The sequence below is a fragment of the Trachinotus anak genome, unplaced genomic scaffold (assembly GCF_046630095.1).
Source record: "Trachinotus anak isolate AG129_WGS33_773 ecotype Australia unplaced genomic scaffold, CSIRO_AGI_Tana_v1 ptg000023l, whole genome shotgun sequence".
Classification (NCBI taxonomy): domain Eukaryota; kingdom Metazoa; phylum Chordata; class Actinopteri; order Carangiformes; family Carangidae; genus Trachinotus; species Trachinotus anak.
The window spans coordinates 3,094,656-3,122,652 of NW_027273874.1; the positions used below are offsets into that span (position 1 = coordinate 3,094,656).

General features: G+C 41.4%; 1 protein-coding gene across 7 annotated transcripts in view; it reads left to right on the plus strand.

The window, feature by feature from the left end:
• The window catches only part of svep1 (sushi, von Willebrand factor type A, EGF and pentraxin domain containing 1), a 96,445-nt gene that overhangs the window by 32,610 nt on the left and 35,838 nt on the right, over positions 1 to 27,997 (plus strand). For all 7 annotated transcript variants that reach the window (XM_071459693.1, XM_071459694.1, XM_071459696.1 and 4 more), the window contains 6 exons: positions 16,916 to 17,074; positions 17,769 to 17,948; positions 21,577 to 21,756; positions 23,549 to 23,743; positions 27,051 to 27,169; positions 27,754 to 27,883. In XM_071459693.1, the coding sequence (XP_071315794.1) occupies positions 16,916 to 17,074; positions 17,769 to 17,948; positions 21,577 to 21,756; positions 23,549 to 23,743; positions 27,051 to 27,169; positions 27,754 to 27,883 (963 nt within the window). The remainder of the gene's footprint in view (positions 1 to 16,915; positions 17,075 to 17,768; positions 17,949 to 21,576; positions 21,757 to 23,548; positions 23,744 to 27,050; positions 27,170 to 27,753; positions 27,884 to 27,997) is intronic.

The following is a 27,997-nucleotide window of genomic DNA, read 5'->3' on the forward strand; positions in this document are numbered from 1 at the left end:
GCAGACAACAAACCCAGTAAAGGCTGTGTCTGTGGCATGTTCAGCTCTGCTGTTTTTTTTTTTTTGTTGTTTTTTTTGTGTTTCCTACCACTGTCCACAAACTGACCAACATTGTTTTTGCCCAGACTTTGTTGCACTAAAACATGCTCGTGCCTCAGTGGTTGGCCTTTGGAATTCCTTTTAATTCCTCTTGCCCTCGTGTCCTTTACCTGTCAGTGTCTCCTCCAAACCAGGACCACTTGGCCTCATGTCGCTGTTGAGCTCACTATGGGTGGAAGTTAAATAAGCAGCCTTTCCACTTCATGCAGTGTAAGCTGTCAACAGGGCAGATCACTATCAAGAAACCCAGTCATGTGGTGGGGGTGGAGGACTGAGACAGACTCCCAGCTGGACAGTGGACACACCACATCCTGCTCTCCTTCAATTTCCTCCTTTAAATCACATCTCGTGCATCCATTTATTTCTGCTCTACATGCTGTCATTTTAAAACGAACTGCCTTTTTTTTTTTTTTTTTCTGTGGCTCTTTGCTTCGCCTCCCATTTCTGTTTCATGCATATCCATTTCTGTTTCATCTGTTTCCAGAGTGCGTTGCCTCTTACCCTTATTTTCCTTATTACTGGTTATGTATAATGTTATTTTATGGCTGTACACAAATTTGATTTTAGATAAGAATGTAAGCAAAAATTGCACTCGTGTATGTGTTTGTGTGTGACCATAAACGGTTACTGCTAGATGCAAACGCAGGCGTGTCCATGTATATATTAACACAGTAGTACACAGATATGGAGATATTTCCTCAAGTATACATGCTCAAGTGCAGGAATGAATAATATAGAATGAAAATATGGGATGGATGTAATATGGGATGGATGTACCTTTTCTTCTTCTTAAACACAACATTTTACTTTTTCTTTAATCTGTCCTGGTCCCTTAAAGTCGGAAAATACCACTTCATCAACTCCACAGCTCTTTAAATGATGTGAAAACAATGGAGCCTTTTGGTTTCGATCAAACTTCAGAGACATGGCAAACAGTTCTATTACTTCCACACCATCGTTTGGTGGAGATCAGAAATAATAGAAACACCCTCCATAAATGAGATAAGAAATTCATCTTTATTCCTCCCCAGACAGAAATGTTGGAAATGTCTCTGCTGAGTGGAAGTGGTGAGGCGGTGGCTCCTCTTTCTGTGGGGAAACCCTCAAATTCAGCCTTTAATTCTTTTGAAAGGTCCCACCGCAGAATTGATAGATGATCTTTGTGGCAATGCTTTAATTATGTTTTGCTTGAGTGTGTTGCTTAAAATCAAGCCAGCACTGGAGACAATCAAGCTAAAACACTTGCCAGCAGCCTGTGTAATGACAAATTAATTTGTCTTCTAAACGTCCATACTTCGGTCTGTTAAATCTCCATGTTACACAGTGTGATGTTGCAATTTGACGCAGGTGGTCTCTGTCACTTAAGAGTAAAGTCAAAAGCTGATACAAAGTCACAGAGGAATGTAGCAGTCTGTGATTGTTGGAAAGCAGAACGACGTACATATGCACTGGCTGCTGTGTGTGTCTGTGTTTAAGTAACTGCTGTGTTAGACCTCAGTCATTCAGACGGCTCAGGTGAGACAGGCGTGGGGGGTACAAGGGGCTAAGAAGAAAACAAATGAGTGTGCTCAACTCTAAGAGGACAAACACAACCAGGACATAATCTTGGGAGTGTCCGCCCTCTGTGTCTCCACATGTTTTCAGTCAAGATCTCAGTAACAGGCGGAGAGAGAGGCATTTGAGCGACAGATCAGTCGTTTATAACAGAAGGAGAAAAAGAGAGCGACAAGAGGAAAGCCGAAGTAAAGGGCATCGGGGTCATTGTGCCAGAAAGCACGCCTCCTTAATTCTCATCAGATGTTGTCGAGACTGGAGCCCCACTCCGCTTATTAATCTGTTTTAATGGTTTAATTAATAGCAGAGAGCAGACAGCAGAGTTGGCTCAGTCAGCGAAAGGAAGGAAGGACACAGTGAGGCGCTGCAACCGCAACTGAGGATTGCTTCCTCTGTCTGTCTGTCTGTCTCTTCCTCTCTCACATAACAAGGTCTCATGGGAGAGGAGTGGGCTATTCTGTTGTGGACGCTTAATCGTCTGTAACAGGTCGTCATCCTGATGCTGTGGAGCTGACATTTGCCCACAGTGCGCCGACCCATGCTGGAATATGTGCCACTGCAGTCGCTGTTGTGGATATGTTGGCAAGCTAAGGCTCTATTAGCTCTGTTCAGCTCACTTTTGGTTTTGTTAAATGGTGCGAAATACCCTCGTATATGTTTCTGAGCACTACATTTATGGAAGGTTTTATCCTCTAATAACTTGTGAGGCTCTTTTGAAGTAGTAGTGGCTCCAAAACCAATTAGGTTTGCAGTGATGGGAGTACGTAACCAAGGAACATACAAGTAAACTCGACAAGCTCCCGCTGTTTTCAGAAAAAGCCAGAGTCTTGCTGTAATATTCTGTTGCTTTAACCTCAATGGGCTTGGCTGAGCCGTAGGTGTTGTGTGAATTATGGGTACGCCGTGTGCTTCGGTGATGCCAGGGCTCTTGAGTGGCAGACAGACACAGACATACGCTGCCAGAGCTATATAGTCGCTCTGGTTTGATGACCGGTGTGTGGCTTCAGGTGAGTTTGTTGACTGGACTGAAAGTTTGGAGAGTTTTTTGTTTCTCTGACTTTGTTTTCTCACATTTAACAGACTTTGACACATCTGAAAATAATATGACCAAACCTTAGGCCTGTCAGTGCATTATTGTTATCATTGGCTGAAAGGCTCTGTTGGAAACACTACCCAAATCCCCACAGTGCACAGCAGTGTTGTTTATGAATCTGTCGACAGCCAAGTGAAACAGCCTCTTCCACAAAACACGGCTGGAATCCCAGCAGATAGAAATGCATGATGAACCCAGATCCTGCTTTGGTTTACTCTGACATGCAAAGCAGGACAGTGTTGTCTCTCTTCTAAAACCGATCTCAGGCTCTCAGTATCTGTATCACGGAGGATCAGTGGAGGAATGGGGAAGTGGATAAATGAGGTGAGAGGCTGAGAGAAGTGGGGGGTGCAGGAGGGCAGCATGTTTTCCTCCTGTCACACATTCTGGCTTATCAGCCTCTTCTGTAGCCTGAGAGAATGACAGGAGCTCTGGACTGTGTTAATGTGGTGTCAGCACAGGCTTTGTTCTGCTCCGGACGGCTCTGCTCGGGATGAATGGGGGAGTGAGAGAGAGAGATAGGGAAGTAAAGGGCAACAAACAGCATGAAAGCATGAAGAAAACAAAGGAACGAAAAGAAAGTAATGGATAGAAGACACAGAAGGTGTAGTGTCGGGAAAATACCAACTCTTTGTTCACTAAATCATACAACTGTGTTTGTTCCATACTTTACCTTTGTGTATTTTATCTTTCTCATATTATCTACCTTTTCCTTTGCAGCTTAAATAAGCAAGAATCCACTCAGATTTCAATGCAAATCTGATGGGAGCTTTAAAGTGTCATATTGGACAATTAAATATACTACATGTTGTTATTAATCAGGGTCCTCAAGCATCCAAACAACTAAATATTCAACCTTTTACAATTGTCAAATCATAGTGAAAACTAGCGAACCATGTTGAATGTGTAACCATGACAACAAACCAGCCGAGATGTAATGTATGGAAGGACCACCATCACCTGAGGTTAGTATAGTATAATCTCACCTGACTGAACAAACTCCAAACCAATGAAGAGTGAGAGGCCTTTGAAAACCCCAGAAAAGTTTTTTTTATTATTATTATTATTATTATTTTAACTCTCATGTATCCTTTTCTCTTTAAACATCCATCAATTTTGTTTATTCATGGATGTTTGTGATTGAGGAAATATATTTAGATGGCCTACCTACCATTATCAGGATGGATATGAAGTGCTGACTGGAATCCTTTGAGGGTAGCAAAACATTTCCAGAAAAGACACAGGAAGAATTGCACAATGTTTGCAATATTAATTTAATAAAAGCCCCTTGATCCCAAGAAGAGACGCGTGGCTGTGGTGAGCTTTGACCCGACCCTGAACGTAACGCTTCCATCTCTCTGTGGGGGGACTGGACTTCACTGCATCTGCATTGTAAATATTTACGGTCTCAATGTGAACGACCGAGAGATTCCGGGAGGGGAAGCCTCGAGGTGAACATAAATTGAACAGAAGAATTAAAATGACAAGGGGAGAGGTGGAATTTGTTCAGTGCCAAGGAGGACAATGAGAGGTGTTGAAATGGGAGGGAATGTTGCAACCATTATTTTTTTTCCTCTCTCCTTTCACTTTTTTTTGGCTTCACCCCCTTGCAGAGGTCGCCAGTATAAATGAGGCACAGTCAAAATAAAAATAAAACACTACACAGGATAAATGTTTTTTGTGAACTCTCAGGAATGCAGCTGAACTTGACACCACATTGGTTATCACCGTCGCAGTCCTCGAAAGTCTCCAGCTCATCCTGCTCTACACGGTCACGCTAACACTTGCTTAAACACAGTTACATACAGTACTACTCAGGGATCAACACATAGGCACCGCCGTGTGTTTTTGGCGTGCTTTGCATGCCCACACCTCTGACCCATTAAAATATACCACAGTCAAGGATCTGACACATACCAGATGCTTGGCTGAAGAGGCAATAGTGCAGAGTCTGTTTATACCACACGCACTACATTGGCATAATACATTACACTAGTGAGCCTCTAAATCTTATGTGTTTAAATACAGTGTTAATAAGCTTGTTGTAGTTCACTCAAAATATAACCCCCTTTTTTTTGGGAAAGGAAAACAAACAATTCTGAACACATGTAAACACAGCAGCATTAACTTGAACAAATCTCTGTGTGAATAAACAGTGCACACACAAGGCTTTACTGGCAGAATCATTTGGATCAAAATGGATCATAAATGTATATGTATTTACTAAGTTAGTGTGAAGAGTAAATGACCAATAGCCTGTACATCAAGACCTGTTCATATGGACTTATCAGTAATGGTTGACATTGTCCTGAGGGTGCTACAAGAAAAATGTGTAAAATCAAAGAGGAGCTATCTTCACCCTTATGTTAATTATTTAATTACACAAAATAATAGATGTTTATGGCTACTTTTAAAAGAAATGAGAAGTCCTCAAGGATGCTGATGGGAATCTGCCCATTACATTTTGATATTTTGTGGAAAGAAAAGTTGTGGCCTGTGATGATAGAGAAAGATCAGGGAGACCAAAACATTAAGAATCAATCATGAAAGCCTGGACTAAGTTTCTTGGCAATCCATGCAATATTTCTCAAGATGGTTGAGCAACCAATTGTCACTTTCATATTTAGAGCCCTGTCACTAGCATTGCTGAAAATGTTAAGAGAAGAGATACTGAGATCCAACTTTTGGATACCTTGCCATTGACCAGAATGTGGTTTCTTAACAGTAAAGGGGTTACGAAAGTCTTAGATTGTTCTGGACCGAAGTTTAGGATGGACAGCCAACTGACCAACAGCGTATCTCCAAACCACAGTGGTCCGGACCAATCAGTATCCTGTTGCTGACAGCTACAGAGAAGCGACTGTTTTGGTATTTGCAAGAGTGCCTTTTAAAGACGTCCACAACACGTTTCCCGACACGCTAACTAGCTTTAAAACCTCCTCAGACTGCAGTTTGCTGTTGTGTTGTGTTTCCTCCCTGGCGCTCTCCCAGTGCGTCATATGATAGACAGTTGGTTCATCCAATCACCTGCCAAGTATTTTTATGAAATTATTTTTATGACCTTTTCCAAACAGTTTCCGACAAAGCCTTCTCAGATGGTTCTGTGTAACAAACCATCTGGCGCGTCTGGTCAGCGGCTGCCAGCAGATGGATGAAAGTAGCCTAATATGTGACACTGGCCCTCTGTTTGCTCAGTCGTTGTTATTTGCACTTAAATGTTTTCAAAAGTAAATATATTTCTGCCAGAGGAGTGTACTTAGCTAACTCATCCAACATGTTACATAAACTCTTATAAAGACTCTCTATTTCCTCCAACTGCATAAATCCTAATCCCCACAGCATCAATAACCACAGCAGACTGTCTGCTTCTGTACAGTACATCTGCGTCTGTCCAAGTCCTTGTTTCTCAATGTTTTTGTGGTAAAAGTAAAAGCTTCAGTTGCTCAACACCAATCCTGGCTCAGTTTTGGTCTAGTTGTGAGCAGGGGACAAATGCTTTGGATTTCCTGAGGACAAGTGGAGGAGGGTTTTTGGGGGGTCAAGTACCACCACCACGCCAACTCCCCTAACCCCCATTAATTGCTTAAACTGATTGGATGGAACTTTGGGTTTGTGTTTTTCTTTGGTGAGCAGAGAGTGGAAAGAGAGAGAGAGAGGGAGGGCGATTCCTTTCCCCCGGAGCCATGCGTCTTTTGTGGTGGATGGATGGAGAGCTTTCAGTGACTGGGCAAAGATCACACTGGCTCTCAGCCAGACAGAGAGAGGGGGGGAAATACTACCACTAATAAGCTCAGTAATAAAGATTATTTATATGGAACATAATTGCAAAGTGATTTACAACCCGTAACATATTATGTGATGTTATGTTAATAAAGCCCAGACAAATAAAACATCAAAATGTGATTAGAGAGGAATGAAATGGGTACATAAGTTGGGTCCAAACTATTTATAAAGTGCACTGTAAACCTACCTGTGGAGTTGTATTTATGAGTGAATAAAAAGATAACCCTAACACCTTAGTAGGACCAGCTGCAGCCCCCCAACCTTTTGGTACTCTAATACAAAGAAACAAACTTGCTCCAAGACTAATTGCAATAAATGCAATATTGAATAAAAAACAATTTTTGCAGCTTTGGACTTTGTAGTTTTTACTAGCCATGCTTGCAGTGTTGCTCTAGAGATGGTAATAATAGTCTGTATGTTGATTGGTCGCACCATTACTTTTGTCAATATCTCAACGTCTATTGGATGGAGTACCATGAAATTTTGTAAAGACATTGATTGTGTCCAGACAATGGATCCTAATGACTTTAGTTTGACTTTTCCTCACCATTAGCTCAAATCTTTTATTTGTCCAATACTTTTCTTTGTGACCAAATATCTGCAAAACTAAGTTCCCGTCAGTCTTAGCTATACTTTGAGTTTTGTTAATTCACTAATAATGTTACCGTACTAAAATGCTAAACTTATATTCTGAAGTGTCCCCAGATCTAAGCTATTACTTTGTAAGTACATTGTTGTTATAACAGACAGAAATGAGTGGCAAAACTATGAAAGGAAATTAGAGTTAAATACAAGTAGAAAAATGCCTGGAAAGGTGTTATTCTGCTGGTTTTAAAGGGTCCCAGTGTTTAAGCTGCCCTCAGGTGCTTTCGGACAGTCTTTCATGTAATATGGTGTTTGAAGTTTTTTTTCTTTAGAGCAGTTTTGTGTACATCAGTCTTACAGAACAGTGTTGTGTTGAAATCCATATTAGTCCCTCCCTCAGCACCACACGTTTGAGCCCCATTCCACCCTCTCCTCCCTCATTAAATGACACATTCAGGTCTGTAAAAGGCCTTAATTGATGACTACTGCTGCTGTGTTAGTAGGTCAGGGATGCTGTAAAGCAGACAAGACTTGTGTTATAAACTGAGGCCACTGCGTGTGTGTGTGTGTGTGTGTGTGTGTTTGCGTGTGTGTAAAAAAAGAGACAGAGATGAAGGAGCGAGGAGGCAGCGATGCTATAAACTGGCCCTAATAGGACCACCCTCTGCAGGAGAGCATGAAGAACAAGGAGCCGTGAAACAGCCAGCGGTGCGAAGCAGAACCTCACTGTGTCATTAACACTCCGCCTCTGTCCGTCCATCCCTCCATCTTTCTTTCTATCGCTCCGCCTATTCCTCTTTTATTATCCTCCTGCCTTCTACTGTGTAGGTCTCCTCCCTGCTCCCCGCCCTCACAGCTTCCCCTTTTCTCGCCATCTTTCGGAGCCTCTCTCTGAGCTACTGTACCGTGTCACCAGGTGCGCCAGAAATGAATTAGCCATTTACAGAGGGATATTAACCACACACGCTTTTTTTTATTCATTTATTTTTTTATTTCACTAGTTGTGCTTTTATAATTGACTCAGACTTCTGCTACTACTAACAAAACAAAAACAATTCATAAACAACATAATCAATAATGAATCCCTTATTAACTCAAACTGTGGCCAGGAGTGATGAAATTGTTTTTCTTCTTCTTCTTTAAGGTTTTTTTTTTTAAGCACACGCTGTTTAGAGGCACAAATTGAATCAATATCAGTGTCTTTTCCACCTTGACTTTTTGCTTTTCAAATATTTGAACTTCTTTGTGCCTCCATTACTCTCTCACACATAATTTAAACTGACAAATATACCCATGAGGATTTAAGGTGGGATAAATTTCTGCTTTAGCATCTTAAGTGCTTTCCTCTCGTATCTTTTTCAAGGCCTTTGCCCTCCTTCAAATCCAACATGTTTGTCCCTTTCTGTGACCCTTGTCTGCCTCTGGATTCTTTCACCGACCCTCCTCGGCGCTCTTTCAGCTCCCTCCCACTTCCTTTCACTTTCTGATCTCCTCACGGAGTGAGTGTGTGAGCTGACTGACTGGAGGGAGGCGATGAAGAGGGATTCACGTTACGTCAAAGGTCAAAGACTAAGGATGGAGGAAATCAGCAACTGCCAGCTTTCTGGAAGAGCAGCATCTTTCTTTGTACAACTCCTGAAAATGTGTTCAGTTGAAACAAAACAACAAAATTCATGCACATGGTTCTGTGTGATAGTGTGAAAGAAAGATGCATAAAGAAAAGCAGAAACACTAGCACATAAAATTGGGTGGATCTGTCTCTGTCAGTGATCACTCCCTGAACTCCCACTGTGGAAACACCAACTCTGAGGCTACTGTGGGAACGGATAAATGTGTGCAGTGATTTAGTGTATGTGCACGCGTGTGGATCTAGTTGGATGTTTCATGGTATGTTTATGAATGCGTGCATGCACAATCTGATGACACATCAGCCTTCAAATCACATCAGGAAATGTGAAAAACATTCAGGAATCTGGTGAAATGGTGATGCAACAATGGAAAAGGATATGAAGATGGGCTTTTTCCTGTTGACGTGTTAGTGTTAACATTCTGAGTGTTGTGCTATGTTGTCCCGAGTGTACTGAGATCATGCCGTGGCCTTCTATCACAACGTTTCTTCGCACACTGACATCTGTAATCAGGCACACCAGACTGGAGACCAACCTGTGTTTGTACAGTTGTTTAGCGGTTTGCCTCGCTCTCCCGATCATCCCCAATGTTCCCGGAGTCTGTAATAAGCAAGCAGGACAGTCTCCCTGTCCTTGGGAATCTGTAAAAAATGTGTCCAGCAATTGTGGTGAAATCATTCTCCTTTGGGAATAGGGTTGAATAATAAGCAGGAAAACAGCGGTGGAGCAGGCACTAAACTTCCTCAGTTTCCTCTCCAAAGACTGCCTTGCATCACATCGCAGAAGTTTCACATTCTTTGGATCAGGGGGTCCGCGGAGGTCTCCCACCCCCATCCCGCCCCCAGATGGAGGCTGTGTAGGTGGACAGCTGTGCAGCAGCCACCCCCCCACTCCCACACCCACCCCCTTTTTTACTCTGCAGTCCAGCTGGAGAGCAGACTAGACTTCAATGAGACTCTGCCAATGTGATTTAGAGCCTCCTGACATTCCATGATGATGGGATTCCCAAACTTTTTCAGCTTCAGGTGACCCATGTATTGAGGTTGGAAAGTTCCTGTGACCCTTATTGTTGCAAACAGAGTCCATTGCACATTTTGGTTTCTGTCTTTGACTCTATGAGGGGGGTAAAGTGTATCCCCAAGTGGAACGATAACCAGGTGACAGCTGTTTCATTTCTCTCAGTGGATTCTAAGTCTGAAACCAGCTGCTGGATGCTTCCTGGTCCATAATAATTACCTGAAACAGAAGTTTTATTATAGCTGGAAGGGTTCCTGTGTCTTGCTTAGGGACACTTCAACAAGGAGGAGTTTTCCTAGTGACCTTATGTTTGCCACTTTGCCATTTTCTCTTGTTTATATTGTCTCTTTAAGAACAAGGAATTTGCCATTGTGTCATTGGTGCTTGGTGATGCTGCACTCACATGTGCCAGCTTCTTGGTTCAACAGGACCTCACAGATTCATCGTCACTCTTCATCGTCCTGGAGCTCAGGAAACTCAAGGCAAACTCTGCCATATGTAGCAATAGGTAGAAAGGTGCTAATGCTCTCTCTTGACAGCTGGAGGTGTGGTGTTTAATCAATGCCATTAGGGTTGTGTTTTACTTTCTGACACTTAAAAGATTAAAATGTCCATCATGACTGGACATATGTATCATTTACATTCTTCACATCCCACCATTTTAAACTCCCCTGGTGGTCCAGATGAATTCAATGTGAGATGCATGTAGTCTGCTGGCTCTGAGCAAATGTATATACAGACTGTTTACCTGAAATGAAACATTCAAATTGAGCAATAGTTTCTTAATGCCTCTGCCAGGCTGTGGCATGGATATAAGTCTGTTTTTGTAGGCTAGACTATACATTTTAATTGTCCATTTCCATTGTCTATTTATGCACCTCAAGTGTGCATGGAAAGTCTCAGTTAGGAGTGGAAAGTTTCCTCGCATGTGGACATTGTTTTCTCAGTGAAAACCCTGGAATTTAAGGTCCAACTTAACAACACTTCTCATGTGAGAAGGACTTTAACCGCAGGCCTCTGTCCAAATTTAGAGCGTATTTGCAATATTGCTGGACTCTGTCTCCATTGTTTGGCTTTGAAGATGACAGACAGACAGAACTGGGTCACAGAATCATGAATATTATAGGGTCACAAAATACTTGTTACTTTTATTGTCTGCTTTGGACATACTGCCCATAATGTTATCTGTTCATTCAGACAGCAACAGTTCTGTTCTGATTCATCTGTTTTTCTGTCTCCATTGTAAATTCACTGAATCACCATATAACGGTGAGGTGTCAATCACACAATACCAAAGACCTGGAGAGCATTGACGAGGGTATAATTTATTACTGAAAAGTGTCAAGTATTGTGAGTTAGCTTCAAATGCCTGGTCATACTCTCAGAGTTGTTAAGTTGTTCTTGATCAGATATTTTCTGATCTAATACAGGACAGTACATAACCAATTTGCACTGAACTTGGCACAGGGATGGGCCTGGGAAGAAACCTTTAAAGTTTGGGGCAGATCGAAATTATTTACTGTGAATTTGAATTTTTATCTGTGAAGTCTGGTGTTTGTTGCTTGACATTGGCCTTAGTGGAGGTCTGCTGTCTCTGGGTGCCCTTCAAGTTTTAGAAAAGATATAGGAACAATATTGGCGCAGATATAGAACATTTATCAAATATTTTCAAGTGATATCCAGTTATCAGCGTTTTTTTCCCCTGGTTGTCACTTGTCTAAAGCACTAACACATAAAAAAAAAAAAAATCAGAGAGCATTTTTAGCTGGATAGCATTTCAGTGGTTTTAGATGTTGGTATCAATGATAACAGTGTGCAATATGTGGGAAAGTGACAATACGGAGATTCTATGTCAAAAAAAGGGGAATCCAAAAAGGAAAACAGGCATTTCTCTACCTTTTTGGTCATTGCCTTTGCTCATCATTCATCATGATTCATCATACTGGAAATTACCTCTGCAGTTCTGCATTTATATCTGCCTGATTCAGGTTGTGGAAACCAAATATCACTTCCAGCTTGTACATGTGAACAGCGCTGGGTGTTGCTTAAAGATTTTCTCGTAAATGCAATATCTGTATTTCTGTACTGATACCAAAGTTATACTTTTTTCAGTGCCTTTTGATTCATTTCTGTAATAACCTCTCCTCAGTTTCAGTTTGCAAGTAGTTGTAGTATGTTTTCTAAACACAAGCATCTGTGCAAGTTTACCCAAATAAAATTGTCTAAAATTGGCAAAATTTTGATTGAAATCAGGCACAGGGTCTGATCAAAGGAAACCGAAACAAAGAAGACCAAATGCTGAATGCATCCTTTCAGTACGTGCTACTTTTTATTACTCTGTGCTACAGAAACATTTATGTTGGTACAAACCATGTTTTGAGGTTTGATGTCCAGCTCTACCACGCACTCTTTATATTTTTTTCTAGCTGGATTCGAGTGAAGATGTCAGGTTTTTTTTTTTAGTTCATTCTCTCTTCTAAAAAACATAAATGGTTTATGTTCAAAATAACATGTGGGAAGCAGTGAGTGTGTGAGTACTATATGGACTGGTATGTGTGCTTGCAAGCATGTGATTGTGGATTTTGTTGGACTAAGCAGAATATATCCCTCTAAGATGAAAACCACTCTCTCACTGACTTTCGCTCTCTGTTTGTCATTGTGGCTGAGGAGGCAGATGTTCTTGCTCTCCCTCTGGATCTCCTTTCATCATTTTAGTCCCAGTCTGTTTTTAGGCCTGGCTAATCGAACGCAGTGTCCCCCAGAGACATGAGAGATGCTTGTGTGATAGTAACTTTGGCTCCCAGACCAGACATGTCTGCCAGTTTAAATGACTTGCTTCATATTAGGAGAAAGGAGTTTAGCAGATGAACAAGTCTGTGCTTTGGTTCGTCCTTGCTTTTTCTTTTTGACTTCCTATTTATTCCAATTAAATTGTCTCTGCTACATTCATTTTTCTCCTTTTTTTTAACTGTCCATCATGAGTCTGACAATGTTAGCAGAGCAGTGCTAAATTAATGGAGCATTACTTTAAAGGACAATGCTGCTGTTATTCTATATTTTTCTTATTGTTCATGAAAACACTGAAGCCAACAATACGTCAGAGTGACTCTAAATATTTTCCAATTTCCCTGCTCAGCCCCAAACCTGCTGGTTCCTACTGTAAATGTAAATCTTTAAAAACAGGTCACAAATGTACAGTACAATTCAATTTTGCAAAGAGGATAAGTTCATTTCCTCAACAACAGGTAACTGTAGTTTTTATGACAAACTACTCAAACAGGATTAAATAATGAATTTATTGAGGAATTTTTAGCTGTAGATTGATAGAAATTTGGTGCACGAGTGAGTATTTACAGCAACAGGACAGTGTATGAGGTACTTACTTAAAATACACTGCAGTTCATGGTATTGAAGGAACATGTCACCCAGTACAACTGTGGGTCACCGATATATTTTTTGGACTACAGTGAAGCTCCATGGCAGATAGGAATATGATATATGTCAGGCTTTGGCAACTGTACACAGGCATTAATGGTTAAATGGATAAATCTTTTCTGGTCTTGGTCTTTTTATGGGGTTTGTTTACAATAAAATGCAGAATATTGCCAGACTTGTGCTTTAAAAGGAGGCAAAGCGGACCTCAGTTCAGTGGTTAAGGGAGTCACAGTGGCTTGCCAATGTGCAGGAGTGATGAAGGGATTCATGCCGTGCTGGAAAATCAGACATACTTTTTGTTATCTATTCTTAATGTATCTTCCCGTCTCTCTCTCTCAAAGATGATTGTTTGGCCTGCTTACAAGTTCCTTTATTAAAGTAATATTTCTCTCTGAGCAGATTTTTAAAGAAACCATTCAAAGAAAATCAAGAGGACTTTAAATCAGAAAGTATTAAAGCTGGTGATGTTATGAAATGTCATTTCACTTCATTATTAGTTATTAGTATTGCTCAAATATTGTTGTAACTGAGTAAATAGGCCCTGATCTTTGAGGCTCACTCTTTCCTTTCCTAAGATCATTAGTGCGTACAGTAGTTCTCTTTGACCAGCTGCTGTCTCTACATATGGTTACAGCCAGTTCAGACACAGCAGGCTCTTTCTGTTTTATGGTCATCTGGCCGCTGTCGGTCCACTTCCTCTCTAAATGAAGGGTACAGTGCAGCAGAGTTAACGCCGCAGCCATAGACAGTGAGTAGATGGACCCAAAATGAGCCTATTGGCTGCTGCGTAATTCAGTCCAGCACAGGGTCCAAACACACTTAGTTTCAGCATGGGGTCTGTCTTCTGGCTGAAGTCATGGGTATATTTTAAAGGAAATTTACACAGTTTTCTCCACGTTCACCTTCCAGCTTTTCCGTTTAATTTTAGATTCATGGGTACTTGTTCTTTCATCATTTATCCCTTCCTGTTCATCCCTCCCCCCTCGCCCTTCACCCCGATTCCCGTAGCCAGAGGCCAGTTCTGGCCTTTCTACACTCTACATGTGGGGGGGGTGTGTGTTTGTGTATGTGTGTGACAATACATCTGTCTGTGTACATTCTACCTGCCAGCACATGCAACATGCCAGGAATTGAAATTTCATATTTTTTTTTGGATACAGTATTTCCACTGTTGCGCTGCGGGTGAATTATTATTCACATTAAAAATAACTAGATTTCCTGTAAACCTTAAATGAAGCTGTAAAACAGATTCCCGAGGACTTGAACAGGGGACACTTTAGCTGTCGATCTGCGTTATGTAAGATGCCTCCTCTGAGTTTAAAAGGATAGAGAAGTTGCTGCTTTTGTTATCAAATGAAAAGTGCAGACCGACGCAAACACACTGTCTGCACCCGAACAGGTAAACCACATGGCTTTTGTGTGTGTGTGTGTGTGTTTGATGTGGGTTACTGGGTGCGTTTTAGTGCCAGCAGCCAGTGCTTACTTTACAGTCGGTTAACATCTCCTGGCTGACCTGCTGCGGGGTTTCAGCTGAGAGGGAAGGGAGGAGAGGGAGTGTCAGCCTGGCATTGGCTCAGCAGTGGAAATTCACACCTGGCCTCTGGCTTAATGTTGAGTAAATGAGTTGTGAAGAATATTAGGACTGTGGATTCTCTGTCGCACCTACAGTACAGCTTATAATTGAACCTGCTTGTTATATGTTGCTGTTTGACAGTTTACTAAACTGGATACCCCTGAACTGCATCCAACAAACTCAGATCGTGACAAAAAGTCATATTGTAATTTTTTTATATGTCCTGAAATATTAGTAAATCTCATTACTCGTGTTGTTGCTAACACTAAAGGGGCTTTGAATCCATTCAGATATCCCAATAGGATACAAGTTTATTTTTTTTGTTTATTTATTTAAAGTGTTTAAATGATGTGTGTGGGTGTGGGTCAAGAGAGTTGATGATTTTCTCATTTGAAGTGCATGGCACCAAATTAAACTGTCTAAGAAGCTGTCGGAAACTCCCTTTTCTTTGGAGCCTGTTTGGATTCGGAAAACCGCCTGCACTCAATATTATATGGGTTTGTTTTTCCAGTTAATGCAAACAACATTTGGATTGACTTGAGTAGCCTGTGACGTTAGCAACAGCGCTGCAGTGCCCAGGACAGAAATGACACCTGTAATCTGCTGGAGCTGCAGTGTCAGACTGCAGCCTCTGTAAACAATAGAGAGACCAGCAGCCTGGTTTGAGCGGGGTCACACACACTTGAACACACATTCACTAACCCTACATCATATGTGGGTCCTGTGAATGAAAGTGGAAGAGAAGTGTGTGCTGAGATGTCACCAATTACTTTTACACTTGATTGTTCTCAAATGTGTTTGAACATGCATTCCCGCTGAGCGATCATGAACATTTCACACCAATTTACAAGCATCAGTTAACCAAGAGATTCTGCGGCAGTTCCTGAGAGAGTTTTGTTAGCTGTGACTAAGAATGTGATGGTAAGAAACAGTTGGTGTGAGTCATGTATACATGCAAATAACAACGGCGGTCATCAAAGATACTGTGGCTGTGTTTGTGCTGTTTTAAAAGCTTCCTTTTAAAGGAGTTTGGATACACAGGAAAAGAACCAACACAGAAGAAAATTGCTTCGAGTTTGGTTAACAACTGATAAAGGTTTTACCCTTCTAAGTGCACCAGTAATCGCTGTGAATTATGGGAACTGTCAGCACAGCAAATTGCTTGTGTGAAACTATGCATATAATGGCCGATAAGGCCTGTTGTCCCTGGTAATAACATAATTCAAATAATCATAAACTGAATTTTGGAGATAATTTAAAGTGGTTAATTTAAAAAAGATCATAGACTCATGAGGTCACTTGATATAATTGAATAAGATCACGTCACTGAAAATTTTAACAGCAAATTACATCAGTGATCGCACTTTTAATCAGGAAAAACCCATGAACACTCCCATGCGAAAGTAACCTTTGAACCCTGATAAGACCCATGTGATGGATTCAGTCGTTCATTTCCACTCTGCAACAAAAGCTATGCACTTGCTGGTTTTTAAGAAGTTGATTGATGGTGAATGAAAGAATGCTGGAGGAACTTCATACGACCCCTGCCTCTTCATCCTTACAGCATGTCCTCTGATCCAACTCAGGTGACGCTAATAGAAAACATGCTCCATTATGTCTGTGTGTATCTCTGAGTGTGTGCGCGTGCAGGTGATCAAAAGGGTTTTTCTAATGTAGCCCATGTGTGCTTACATGCAACCAGAACTGCTTTTAGATGCTCGTAAACCTTTCTTTGATTGCTGCATTTCTCTCTAATGAAAATGGTCTATGGTGTTCAGTGCCACAAAACAGTTTTCCCTGCTTGGAATAATTAAGATGCTGAACTGAACTTCTCTTTTTTACCTAGCCAGTGAGATCATTTTTTTTTTTGCCACATTTTCCGCCACTACATGTCCAGACATGAATATGATCAAAGTCTCCACATAAATCTGTAAAGCTGTTTTTTGGTTTCAGTCACGAAGATTTGTAGCTGTCCTGCAGTAGTGAGACAGTTTTTCATTTCAGCTAAATTTCCTTTTATACATGTCCATCATCCTCTTTCCATTCATCTGTCTTTTTCTGTCTTTTCTTGTGTGTGATATTACATGCATCTTTAATGAGCAATGTCAGGATTAGTTTCTAACTATATCTCCTCTCTTATCCCACCAGCGTGTCCACCTGGCACTTACAAACCAGAGGGAACTCCAGGAGGGCTGAGCACCTGCCTGCCGTGCCCTGACCTGCAGCACACCTCCCAGCCTGGGAGCACTTCCCTCAGTGACTGCTTCTGCAAGCCAGGCTATCAGCAAATAGGCATGACTTGCCAGGGTAAGAGGGGCTTCTCTGTTTCACAGGATAACGATTTCATCTCACACTCTCTGTTAGAAAATCAAATGTCTCCCTTCAAATATCCTGCACGTGGCATTTACAGTCAATACAGACCTGTAGCATTTGTGTAGGCATCCAACTGGAAACTGGAAATAGTGTAATTTTCAGGCCTTGTGAGTTTGTAATAATGAGGGAAATGATATAGGTTTTAACACAAGTAAACATCCTCTAAAGGAGCAGAAATCTGGGAGAATTTATCTCTGAGTGAGAGCAGTGAAAATCAGATGCTGGCAAGAAAACCATGAGGGCTGGTAAATGTAGTGATATATTGATGAATCAACTGGCTCCACAGAAGTATGAGATTAGAGCATCCTGTATCATGACACGGCTTCCAGTAATTTCAGTGACCCTCCCATTTCTCAAAGAATGAGCCAGTGATTTCCACAGAGCAGTTCATCTGAACACAACAATGATCATCTATCACCAGCTTCATTCACTGCTTTGCACTTTATCTTATTCCCTCTGTGCAGACTGGAGAAGTGGTGTTTGACAATCTGTAATTTTCTGCTTCCAAGCTTTGCCATTGTTTTTGACAGGAACATTAACTCTCTGGTCTGTCCCACAGGAGCTTCCACTACAGCAGCATCAGTACTGTTTTTTTTAACTTCTCTTCTCTTCTCTTATCTTCTTCCAGTGGTTCACTGTCCAGCACTGTTTCCCCCAGAAAATGGCTTTTTCATCCAAAATGTATGTAACAACAACTTCGATGCGGCCTGTGGTGTGCGATGCCAGACAGGTTTCGACCTCCAGGGGACCAGCATCAGACTGTGCCAGGCTGATGGCACCTGGTCAGGGACACCTGCCAGCTGCAGAGGTGAGGAGGAAGCAGCAGGAACTCAGGCCTTCTCTTAACAACCTTGAAATGTTCTCTCACTGGAAAAAACAATTTGGCAGCTTTCTCTTCAGTGCAGCATAGCAACAGAAATGACGCAGAAGCATTATTCTCACTATATGTTAATTTGCATGTTATTTGTTGATTAATGGCTCAATCATTTGCTCTATGAAATGTTAGAAAATTGTGAAAAATGTGCATCAGAATTTCCCAGAGTTTGTCTGTTCAACCAACCGGTCAAAAAGCCAAAGTAATTCAGCTCATAATGATATAAAACAGAGAAAAACAGGACATTTTCATATTTGAGAGGCTGGAACTGGAGATTTTTTGGTCTTTTTGCTTGATATATGAATTATTGTAAGATGTTTACTTACATTTGTTGTACTAAAAAATCCACCAAACTGTGGGCCGAGGGGTTTAAGGCTCTTTACATCCAGTCCAGCTGAGGGATCTTCCCCATCACTCTCTCCCCCTTCATCTCCTTTCGTCCTTCTATTGCCCCCTCTTTAACAAAAACATCACAAAAACAAATATAAATTGCAAAAAGATAAAGCTACATTGCATTGGCTGGAAAAGCACCTAAGCACAGAAATCTGATTTGGTTGCTCTAGTTGATGAAGTTGAAGAATTTCTCTTTCACAGCTTGTTGATTATCTCAATATTAGTAAAGCTTCTTGATTGCTGAGCTGTGTGAGGAAATAAATGTTATTTTATTGGTTTGTTGGGTTGCTGATCATATCACTTGTAATATAAAAGCAAGGTAATGAATACTATCCTATGTTCTAGCTCCAGTTATAACCAGAAATTTCCCAAATGTTTAAGTTGTGTTAAACGTTAAGTGACATACTTATTGCATATGGCATCCGATTGATTACATAATTGGAGACTTTGTATTATCTTGCAAGGTGCATACAGTATCTTACAGATCAGTGCTCCTGGTTATATAGTGATTACCCACAAATATACAAGTTTGTCTGATTAATTCCAGCAGGTCCCTCCACACCACATGTCTCATATAATTCCTTATTAAACTATGGGACCTTCATCAAAGCACTCGGATTCCGACGCCTCTCCTCTGATCTCTGCAAACTTTCATAAACATTTATGCAGCACTAAATCAACTAATTAAGATGAAGCATAGGAGTTGATTGGTTGCAGTGATTCGCTGCAACTGTCCACCAGGAGAGAACAGGACAGAGTCCGCGTGTGTGTGTCAGCACGTAAAGACTTGAGATCATGTGTTTAGTTTAAACAAGGAGTCAGCATTTACTGGGAATGCTACTGCTTTCTGCCAGAGCAAATGTTGAGAGGAGGAAAGGCAGTGAGGATTGATTCAATTAAAGAGAGGGTGAGGTGAACAGGAAGAAAGGATATAAGGAAAGGAAGGACAGAAGGTTGTACGGAAGGGAACAAGAGCGTGAGGGAGTTCAAGAAAGCAGACGGGACAGAAAGAGGAAGAGGGAGTTGGAGGGGTCAAGACATTAATGATGCCAGTTTTAAGAGTAAGACAGCAGCAGAGTGACTCATAGAAATACCGAGACACTGAATATTCAAGGGTGTGTGTGGGAGATTTATAGTACGTGGCTTTGGGTATATATTTCTAAGTGTGTGTGCATATGTCTGCTTGTATGTGTTACACTAAGTTTAGTCTTCACCACATACTCTAAGACCTCCCAGCTAGTTAAGCCCTGAGGGAGGGGGTCTCCTCTGAACCGCCTGTCTGTCTATGGGTGGTGATGAGAAATAACACACTACACACCCTTTTCTAGACCTCAGCATAATAAAGAACAGACACACACACACACTGTATTTTTTTTTCTTTTATTTCACAGGGGATTTCACGCTTTGGGTTAAATGATAGGTCCCAATTTATCACTACAGATGATATAGAGCTGTACATTCCTGAAGCTGATTTACTGCTTTCTCTCCCCTTGTGATTCATATACAGTACTTGTGTTTATCAGCCATTCCTCAAACCTGGATGAAAAGTATTTGTAAACCATAAATTAATAACGAATTTGGATTTGTTTTAGACATCCCAGAGAAGCACACAGGTGGGCTTTTGCTGAGTCACACATTCAGATTTATAGTACACAACAAAATTGAGTGCACCCCTGTGCAGTATCACTAAAATGTAGTGTAATGTGAATAACATTTTTAGGTTGAAGTGTTGAGTATTTCATCTTATGTATATTTGAAAACAAACTTATTAGACGACATCGGAAATATGGGCCCCAAAGTACAACCTCAGTGCAACAGAAGTGAGTCCACCTGTGATTTGTAATCCAGGCTGATTGCATGAACAAGGTTACAAAAAAATGACCTGTGAACACCACAGCTGTCCACATGGTGAGGATTCCCTGAACTAGTATAAAAGACAGAGAGGGTATGAGAGCAATGCCGCCACTGACATTGAAACACAGTTGCAGCAGTGGTGAGGAAGTAAAGGAGGAGTCACGCTACCAACCACAGGAGGAGCAGCAGACCTCCTTGAAAACAATTCACTATTTACACAGCCTTGCTTTGAAAAACAGACGGGTAAGTGCTTCTGACTTGGCACAAGGATTATCTGTGGCATTTGGGTGACTGATCAGATATGCATTAAGTCAACCTCTGCAGACGGCATCTAAGAAGTAAGCCATTGCTCACAAAATGAGAAGATTAAACCTTGCCAAAGAACATGAAATGAAGCCTAGTGAATATTGGCAGCACATTCTTTGGTCAGATGAAACCAAAAATAAATTAGTCTGGATCAGATGGAGTCCGGCATGTTTGGTGTGGACCTGGCCAGGACTACCACAGCGCCAACTGAAACATGGAGGAGGGAGTGAGCTGATATGGGCCTGCATGAATGCAGGAGGTGTGGGGGAGATGACACTTGTAGATGCCACCATGAATGCAAAGTTGTACCCAAATAGTGAATGAAAAGACGACTCCCAGTGTCAAGAAGTTTGGCAGGAGATGAGTTTTCCAAACACACAAGAGTTTGCAAAGAAGAAAGAAGTGAAAAATATGACCTGGATACGTTTGTCCCTTGACTTGAATCCAATAGAACATCTTGGTAGAACAACTAGGTAGAGCAACAAAACCCCTACAACAAAGAGCAGCTGAAAACAATCGAGCGAACAATGGCAAAACACATTATGCAAGTTTGGTCTCATCCGTGGAATCTCATTAATGACGGGTGGACTGACTTTTGGTGCAGCTGGTTATTTAAAATGAACCTTTCATTAGAGTTGAATTGGCTTCATTCTTCTTGGTCTTTGGCTAAAAATAGATTCAATTGTATTAAATGTAGGCCGGCTGCCAGTAATAACATATTTTTTGATTGTCAAATTGGCTAAAACAAAACCATAAAATGTATTTGCATGTGCTCTTTCATTGCTGTTGAATCAGTTGCTCATGCTTTCTTCCAGGCTTTTATTTTTTATTGTTTATTGTTTCAGCTTTCAAAAATATTCAAAAGTGCTTACAGCAAATTAAACACTCACAAAACAAAAGAGCTGAAGAAATAAACAATAACCACATTAGCAACGGATCTTTCAGAACATATTATGTGTTTTGTGTCTCTGTTTTGCTGATCGTTCATCTCTTTATTTTTCCTGACCAGTACGCTCCTGCCCGCCACTCTCTCGGCCACAGCACGGCTTCCTGAGGTGCAGCAATGGCGGCGCCTCCTACAGGGCGGAGTGTCAGGTGGGCTGTGAGAGAGGCTACAGGCTAGAGGGAGACTTCAGACTCACCTGCCAGGCCAACTCCCAGTGGAGTGGACCCCAACCTCGGTGTGTGGGTAAGCCTTCATCACCCCAAACCGTTCTCTTATCCTCTGTCTTACTGTGTGTTTGTGTAACAAAGTGCATCGTTGAACATTTTACAACATTCTGACCTAAAGACAAAATAAATCTACGTTAAGACATAACCAGTTTTGTCCTAACAATCATTTATTCAGGTGATATGTCTTGTTTTTGCTAATAAACTTATTAATAGCTCATTTATACAAGTACTTGAAGTAATATAGGTACGGTATATTTGGCCATTTTGGCAAACATCCTAATAGAAATCTCCTAGATGCCCTCCCCAAGGGCATCTGTTTTCACGTGTCACATTTTCATCCAAAGTCTTATGGTTCCCTCATCTTTTGAGGAAAATTAGATTTCTTTATTTGATTATTCAATTTGCATTATTTTCCATGATAAATCACGCACTCAAACACACACAATAGAGTCTTTTGCAGCCTGAATGTATTTACCTCTAAGCTCATATTATCAGTCTCGGTCACTGAATTCTGCTTGGCTGGAAAAAAAAAAAGACAGATCATTTATCAAATGACTGCCTCTAAAATAATGTGGATATTTCTGTGTAAAAACATGTGGCTTTGCACACACATGTAAACACACATGAGGTAACTCGCAAATGCACAGCGGTTAAACATATGCTGTGTGTTTGCACAGAGCTGCACTACATTATAGAGCCCACAGAAAGATACATCTGCTTTCTCATCGCCAAGCTACAGTCACCACAAGCACACATGCACACAGAGTTACCCACACACTTCAAAACTGATAGTTAAGTTAAAATAGTTGCACACACTCATGCCCACCACAGAGAGCACCCAGGTCAGGCACACCAACACACAAAAAAGGGACAGTGTGAGAGTGTTTAGCCACAAGCCTCCGGCCTCACTGCGCTGACTCACTTCCAACCAACCAGCTAGCTGCTCTATTTAAAACGCCCAACCGGTCCGCTTCCGGAAAACGCTCTGGGTTTATCGATAACTACCATCTCTTTCTCGCTAGTCTTGATTGTTTGTTTGGCCATCTCAGTGTTTGCCCACAGACTGTCATTACCCCTTTAACGCAACTAAGAGCGCTCTATGGGCTGCCGTTGCAGCGGAGCGGTGTGCTATAGTGTTTGTTTGCACTGTGGTGAAACAGGATCACCTCAACTGCCCTGAGAGGATGTACAGATATTTTTTTCATCTGATTGAAATCTCCCTCTCAGTGAGTTTTCCCTTGATAGCTCTTACAGCCAAAGCCGGTGAAACAGGAGACAGAGAGGGAGAGAATGAGAATGATCTATCCATCATCAAGTAAAAGCCACACGAGCCTGCATCCCAAAAAATGCATAAAAAGCCTCCAGTGTACGAGTCCTGTGGTCACCGCTTTCTTAGGTTTATTTCCGACCAAATGTTTGCTGTGTTTGTGCCAGTTTCAGTTACACACAAACTGAAAATAGTTTTGTTTTTTTTTGCCTTTATAGCGGAGCCTGCTCAAAGTAAGATTTTATCACATTCGGGTAAAAAACACAGGAAACATGCTCATGATAGAGTTTTTCTTCTCTTTTTGTCTCTTCTGCTCTGACTCGCCTTATCTTCAAATGCTCGACTTTTCCTGCAGCAGGTCTGATCTCATTAATGGACAATAGATACTAACTCAGCCCACAGCAGTACAACTTTTAATAATGATTAATAAAAGTCATGAGATGGGGGATCCAGTCGAGATGAGTGTTTTTGTCTGCAGATATTTAAATAAACCTTCTCAGATATCAGATTCATGTCCTGGTCTCTGTCGCTCTCTCCCCAGAGGTGCGCTGTCCCCCCATCGTGCCTCTGAAGAACATCTTGCTGTCGCCCCCTGCCTGCGGGAGGAGGGCAGCATCGCCGGGCTCCATTTGCCTGCTCACCTGTCGTCAAGGTTACAGTCTCCAAGGAAACAGGAAGGCGGTGTGCATGGGCTCAGGAAACTGGACAGCTAATGTCTATAAGGCCGTCTGTACAGGTGACGCACAATGTGTGTGTGTGTGTGTGTCTGTATGTGATGTGAAACATGGATGGAGTTTAGCTTTTTGTATGTTTTTTTTTCACTAATTATATTGGTTGGGGTATATTTAAAGGAATAGTTGACATTTTTAGAAATAAATAGTCATTCTCTGTCTCACCAAGAGATCAGTCCCGTGTCTGTGCACTAAGTACGGAAATAGAGACGGGCAGCAATTACCTTAGCATAAACACATCTAAAGCCCAGTAGTTAACATTTTATATTGTGTTTGTTTCATATGTATACAAATGTAAAAACAACATAATGTGGCGCACAGTGACTTCCATGCTTGGCATAAAGACACAAGAGTGAAATTGATGATAATTCTCAGCAAGAATCTAATTCGAGTATTTCCCAAAATTACATACTTTAAAATACAAATGCCCCTACAGCAGAGCAGGACTGAATTTGAGAAAAAATGAAGGATCGATTGATGGTTTTAAAAACATAATGTCCTCACTGGTCTTGTTTGACTGCACTTGTCTCTGCCAGACAGTTTTCCACCATTAAGTTGTTTGTAAGTTCAATATGGCTGCTTCAATTAATATTCCAGTGCTAGACGGAATGACATTTGTAATGTGTTGAGTTTATTTGCAAGGCAGAAAAAGAGGGATTGTTAAAAGAGCTAAAAAGAAAGATACAGAATATGTGGAGAAAGTGAGGAAGATATAAAAATAAAACAGCAGGAAACTTGGAGGGAGAATTTTTTTCCAGTCTCCATTCCCCCCTCTCTGCATTTTTCTCCACTTTGTGAATGGTGAGAATGGTGCTAACCCCATTTTGAAGCAGGCTTTGGGTCACTAACTCAAACCATACCATGTCCAAGCTCTCACGTCCCCACCCCCCTCCTCCACCCCAACTGGGCTCTGGAGATCATTATAATGGACTTGAGCCCTCCAGATGCCTTGCAGGTGAAACAGGTGGTGCAGAGCGGCTGCGCCTGCCTCCCCTCAAATGTCCTCAATCCCCTCATTTCCTCACAGAGAAAGTTTACTAATGAAGGAGCTGCTGTCGTTAAGTGGAGGAAGAGGTGCAATAAAGATGAAAATGAAGGGAGAGGCAGGGCGCACAGGGAGGTGAGGGGGGGATGAGTCATCTGTAGGTGTTTTTATAATGGTAGAGAGAAGGCTCAAATGAGCTGATGGAAGGAGGAGGATGGGAGAAAAATAGAAGTTAAAACGTGGGTGGGATGGAGAGAATAAAGAGGGAGAGCGGTGATATGAGGAGATCAGGAAAGAGAAAGTTGTGACAAAGTCAGAAGTGCTCTTTGTCAGCTTCTGGCTCCTTTCGCCCTTCGCTTCATGTTGATGACACCCAAAGTGAAATATTCCTCCGTTGTTATGAAGATGAATGGGGCCGATTGGAGCTGAGTGTGTTCGTGTTTAGCAGAGATGGATGCCTAAGTAGATGGGTCATCAGGTCCAGATGGGAACTAGCTCTCTTACACAACGCAACAGGCATGACCACTGTCGATCGATGGGAGATTCAGCTCTTGGAGGCTTTCCTCATTTAAAGCAGGCTTGAACTGGGTTGAACTGAACTGTGCTGGGTTCACATTATTACAACATGCTGCGTGGAGAATGAGACCACGGAAGAAACTGTTTCATCCAAGGGTCACGGTGGCTGGTGGTTGCCACCAGCCAAACAGGTTGACGTTATTATAACATTGTTTTTTTAGCGACAACATGCTTCATATTGAGAGGGCTACTAACCATGACCTAATGTTTCCTACTAAAACTAATAGAAATCCTGAAAGTCACTTATAATGAAAGTGAGAGGATTAAATCACTTTTATGCAGCCAGACTTGACCTGCTTTTCTGAGACTTTGCAAACACAACTGTGTCTACTCAAATCTTTATCCTACTTACAGCCTCATTGCTTTTTACTATACCTGGCAGTAAATACTGTGGATCAACATTTGGCATGAGGTTTTGCATATGTTTAAATCCTGCATTTTAATACTTCTTTCATTTATGTGCCTCTTAAAATTTCTAATTAGCTTCAAATATGGATGTGTTAAACATTTTCTTTTTCAGGACAACCCAAGAAATATCTGATGTGGATAATTTCATTCAAGACTTGAATTCTGTTACAAAAGCTCATTACAGAACGGTACAGAACTAATGAATGAAACCTGGTGTTTTAGTGAAACTGACAAGAACTGTGGGGTTACCTCAGCTTCATACATATCTAATAAATCCTACAGACTGAGATTTAGTGCAACTGCAACAACAAACATATACTCAGAGTAACTTATACTTAGTTCTTTATCAGTGGAAACCATGTTTTTAACCTTCCTTTCCTCAGAAGCATCAAACGTCAGCTCCTGAAATGTGAATCATTTAATAATAGTGTAAAACATCATAAAGAATAAATAACATAAGTAACTATTCAGGTAACTTTGTGCAGCCTTTTCCCACGTTAAGGAGAGCGAGGGACAACCAGCCTGTGATGAACACGTTTACTGGATTGCCATACCAACATGCAAGGACTCGTCACAGCCAAGCATAATAGCTCATGTTACTAATGATTGATATATTGACTGGGGGCAAGATGCACCACTCAGTTCAAGTACAAGCACTTCAACAGTTTCTCATCAGCAGTCTACTGGGACTGATAAGGGTTGATCACAAAGAAAATAGACTTAAAAAAACACTTTAACCTCCATTTTTCCTTGGATTTAATTTCAGAATTAGCTCATGTACTGTGGTCTGCTACGGTCCTTCCTATCAGTAGCTCTTAACATGAGCAAATCCATCGCAACTCTGGAGCTGCGATTCAGATTTGTGATTATCGAAGCCAAAAAATATAATTTGTCCATGATGACGAAGCTTCCTTTTCCATGAGCCCAGCTGTTTTGACAATGACACAAAGCATCTTTCACATGTCATCTCGCCTCTATCTCTTTTAACCTATGCTCCACCATTGTGGTCTGATGTTGAGGTAATGGATGCAGAGAGATAAGGCAGTTAGAACCACATACACTGCAACATCAGTGGGCTCTGGTCTTGTAGCAACAGTCTCTGTTTGATTCAGTAATGACCAATAATGAGTGTGTGACGTGTTGTGATTTAAGAGGTCAGGGGTCAAATGACATCACACTCCTACTCCCTCAGCGATAACAAGGAGCAGGCCGAGTTCAGCGTATATGCAGTTTGTGATGGGGTGAACATCTGCGATATTTGAGTCTAATGTCAATTCTAATTTAGTTTGTTGGACTCAGTTAAAACATTTTCGTTCCTCGTCTGATTCTCCGTGTCTCTTCAGACGCTGAACCACCATGGATGCAGTGCCCCGGGGACATCGTTGCAGAGACAGATAATCGACATGGAACTGCCAACGTCAGCTGGAACGTCCCAAATGCCACCGACAACTCTAAAGAGGAGGTTGGATGTTTAACAGCTGATCTCTTTTAAACTGTCAAAGATTTGTTTGATTAACGTCTTATATTTCAGTCTCTAAAATACCCATAACACAGGCCAATGTGAGGTTTTCACATGGCTTAACAGTCCAAAACCCAAGCTAATCAGCTAATCCTCACATCTGAGAAGTTACAACAACAGAATGTTTGGCTCATCGACACTTCACACAGCTTCATTCACCACAGTGATTCTAGGACATAGGGATTCAAAAGATAAATTTGAGATGATTAAAAACATGCAAAAGGTCAAAGATAATTTTTTTCTTTCTTTTAAAAAAGAGATAAACATACACATACTGTACTGCTGCATGCTGTAGTGTTCTGTATGCGATAAGATTAACTACAAAGGCTTATTTCATATGATTATCAGTTAGTGAATTACAGTATATTCTAGTTTCTAATGATATTCATCAAGCCATCTGTGTGCAGCACAGCAAAACAAAAGAAAAGGATCTTGTCGATTACTTTGCAGATGCTGGTACAGAACAAGAGCATCTCTCATCATTACTCTCTCTTCTTCTTCATATTTACTGTCTCTCCCTCCTCCAGGTGGTGGTGCAGGTGAAGCCAGTCTACACCCCTCCCCAGCTGTTCCCCACTGGAAAGGAGACCATCACCTACATTGCGACCGACCGCTCCGGGAACCAAGCCAACTGCTCCTTTACAGTCACAGTCATTGGTGAGCTCATCCTTCTGGAGACTGTATCACAGCAAACAATGGATGCTGCATATGGCCTCCATGGCTGATTCTAGTCAGAGAGAGGGGAAGGCTTTCTTTACACTCTGCACCCTT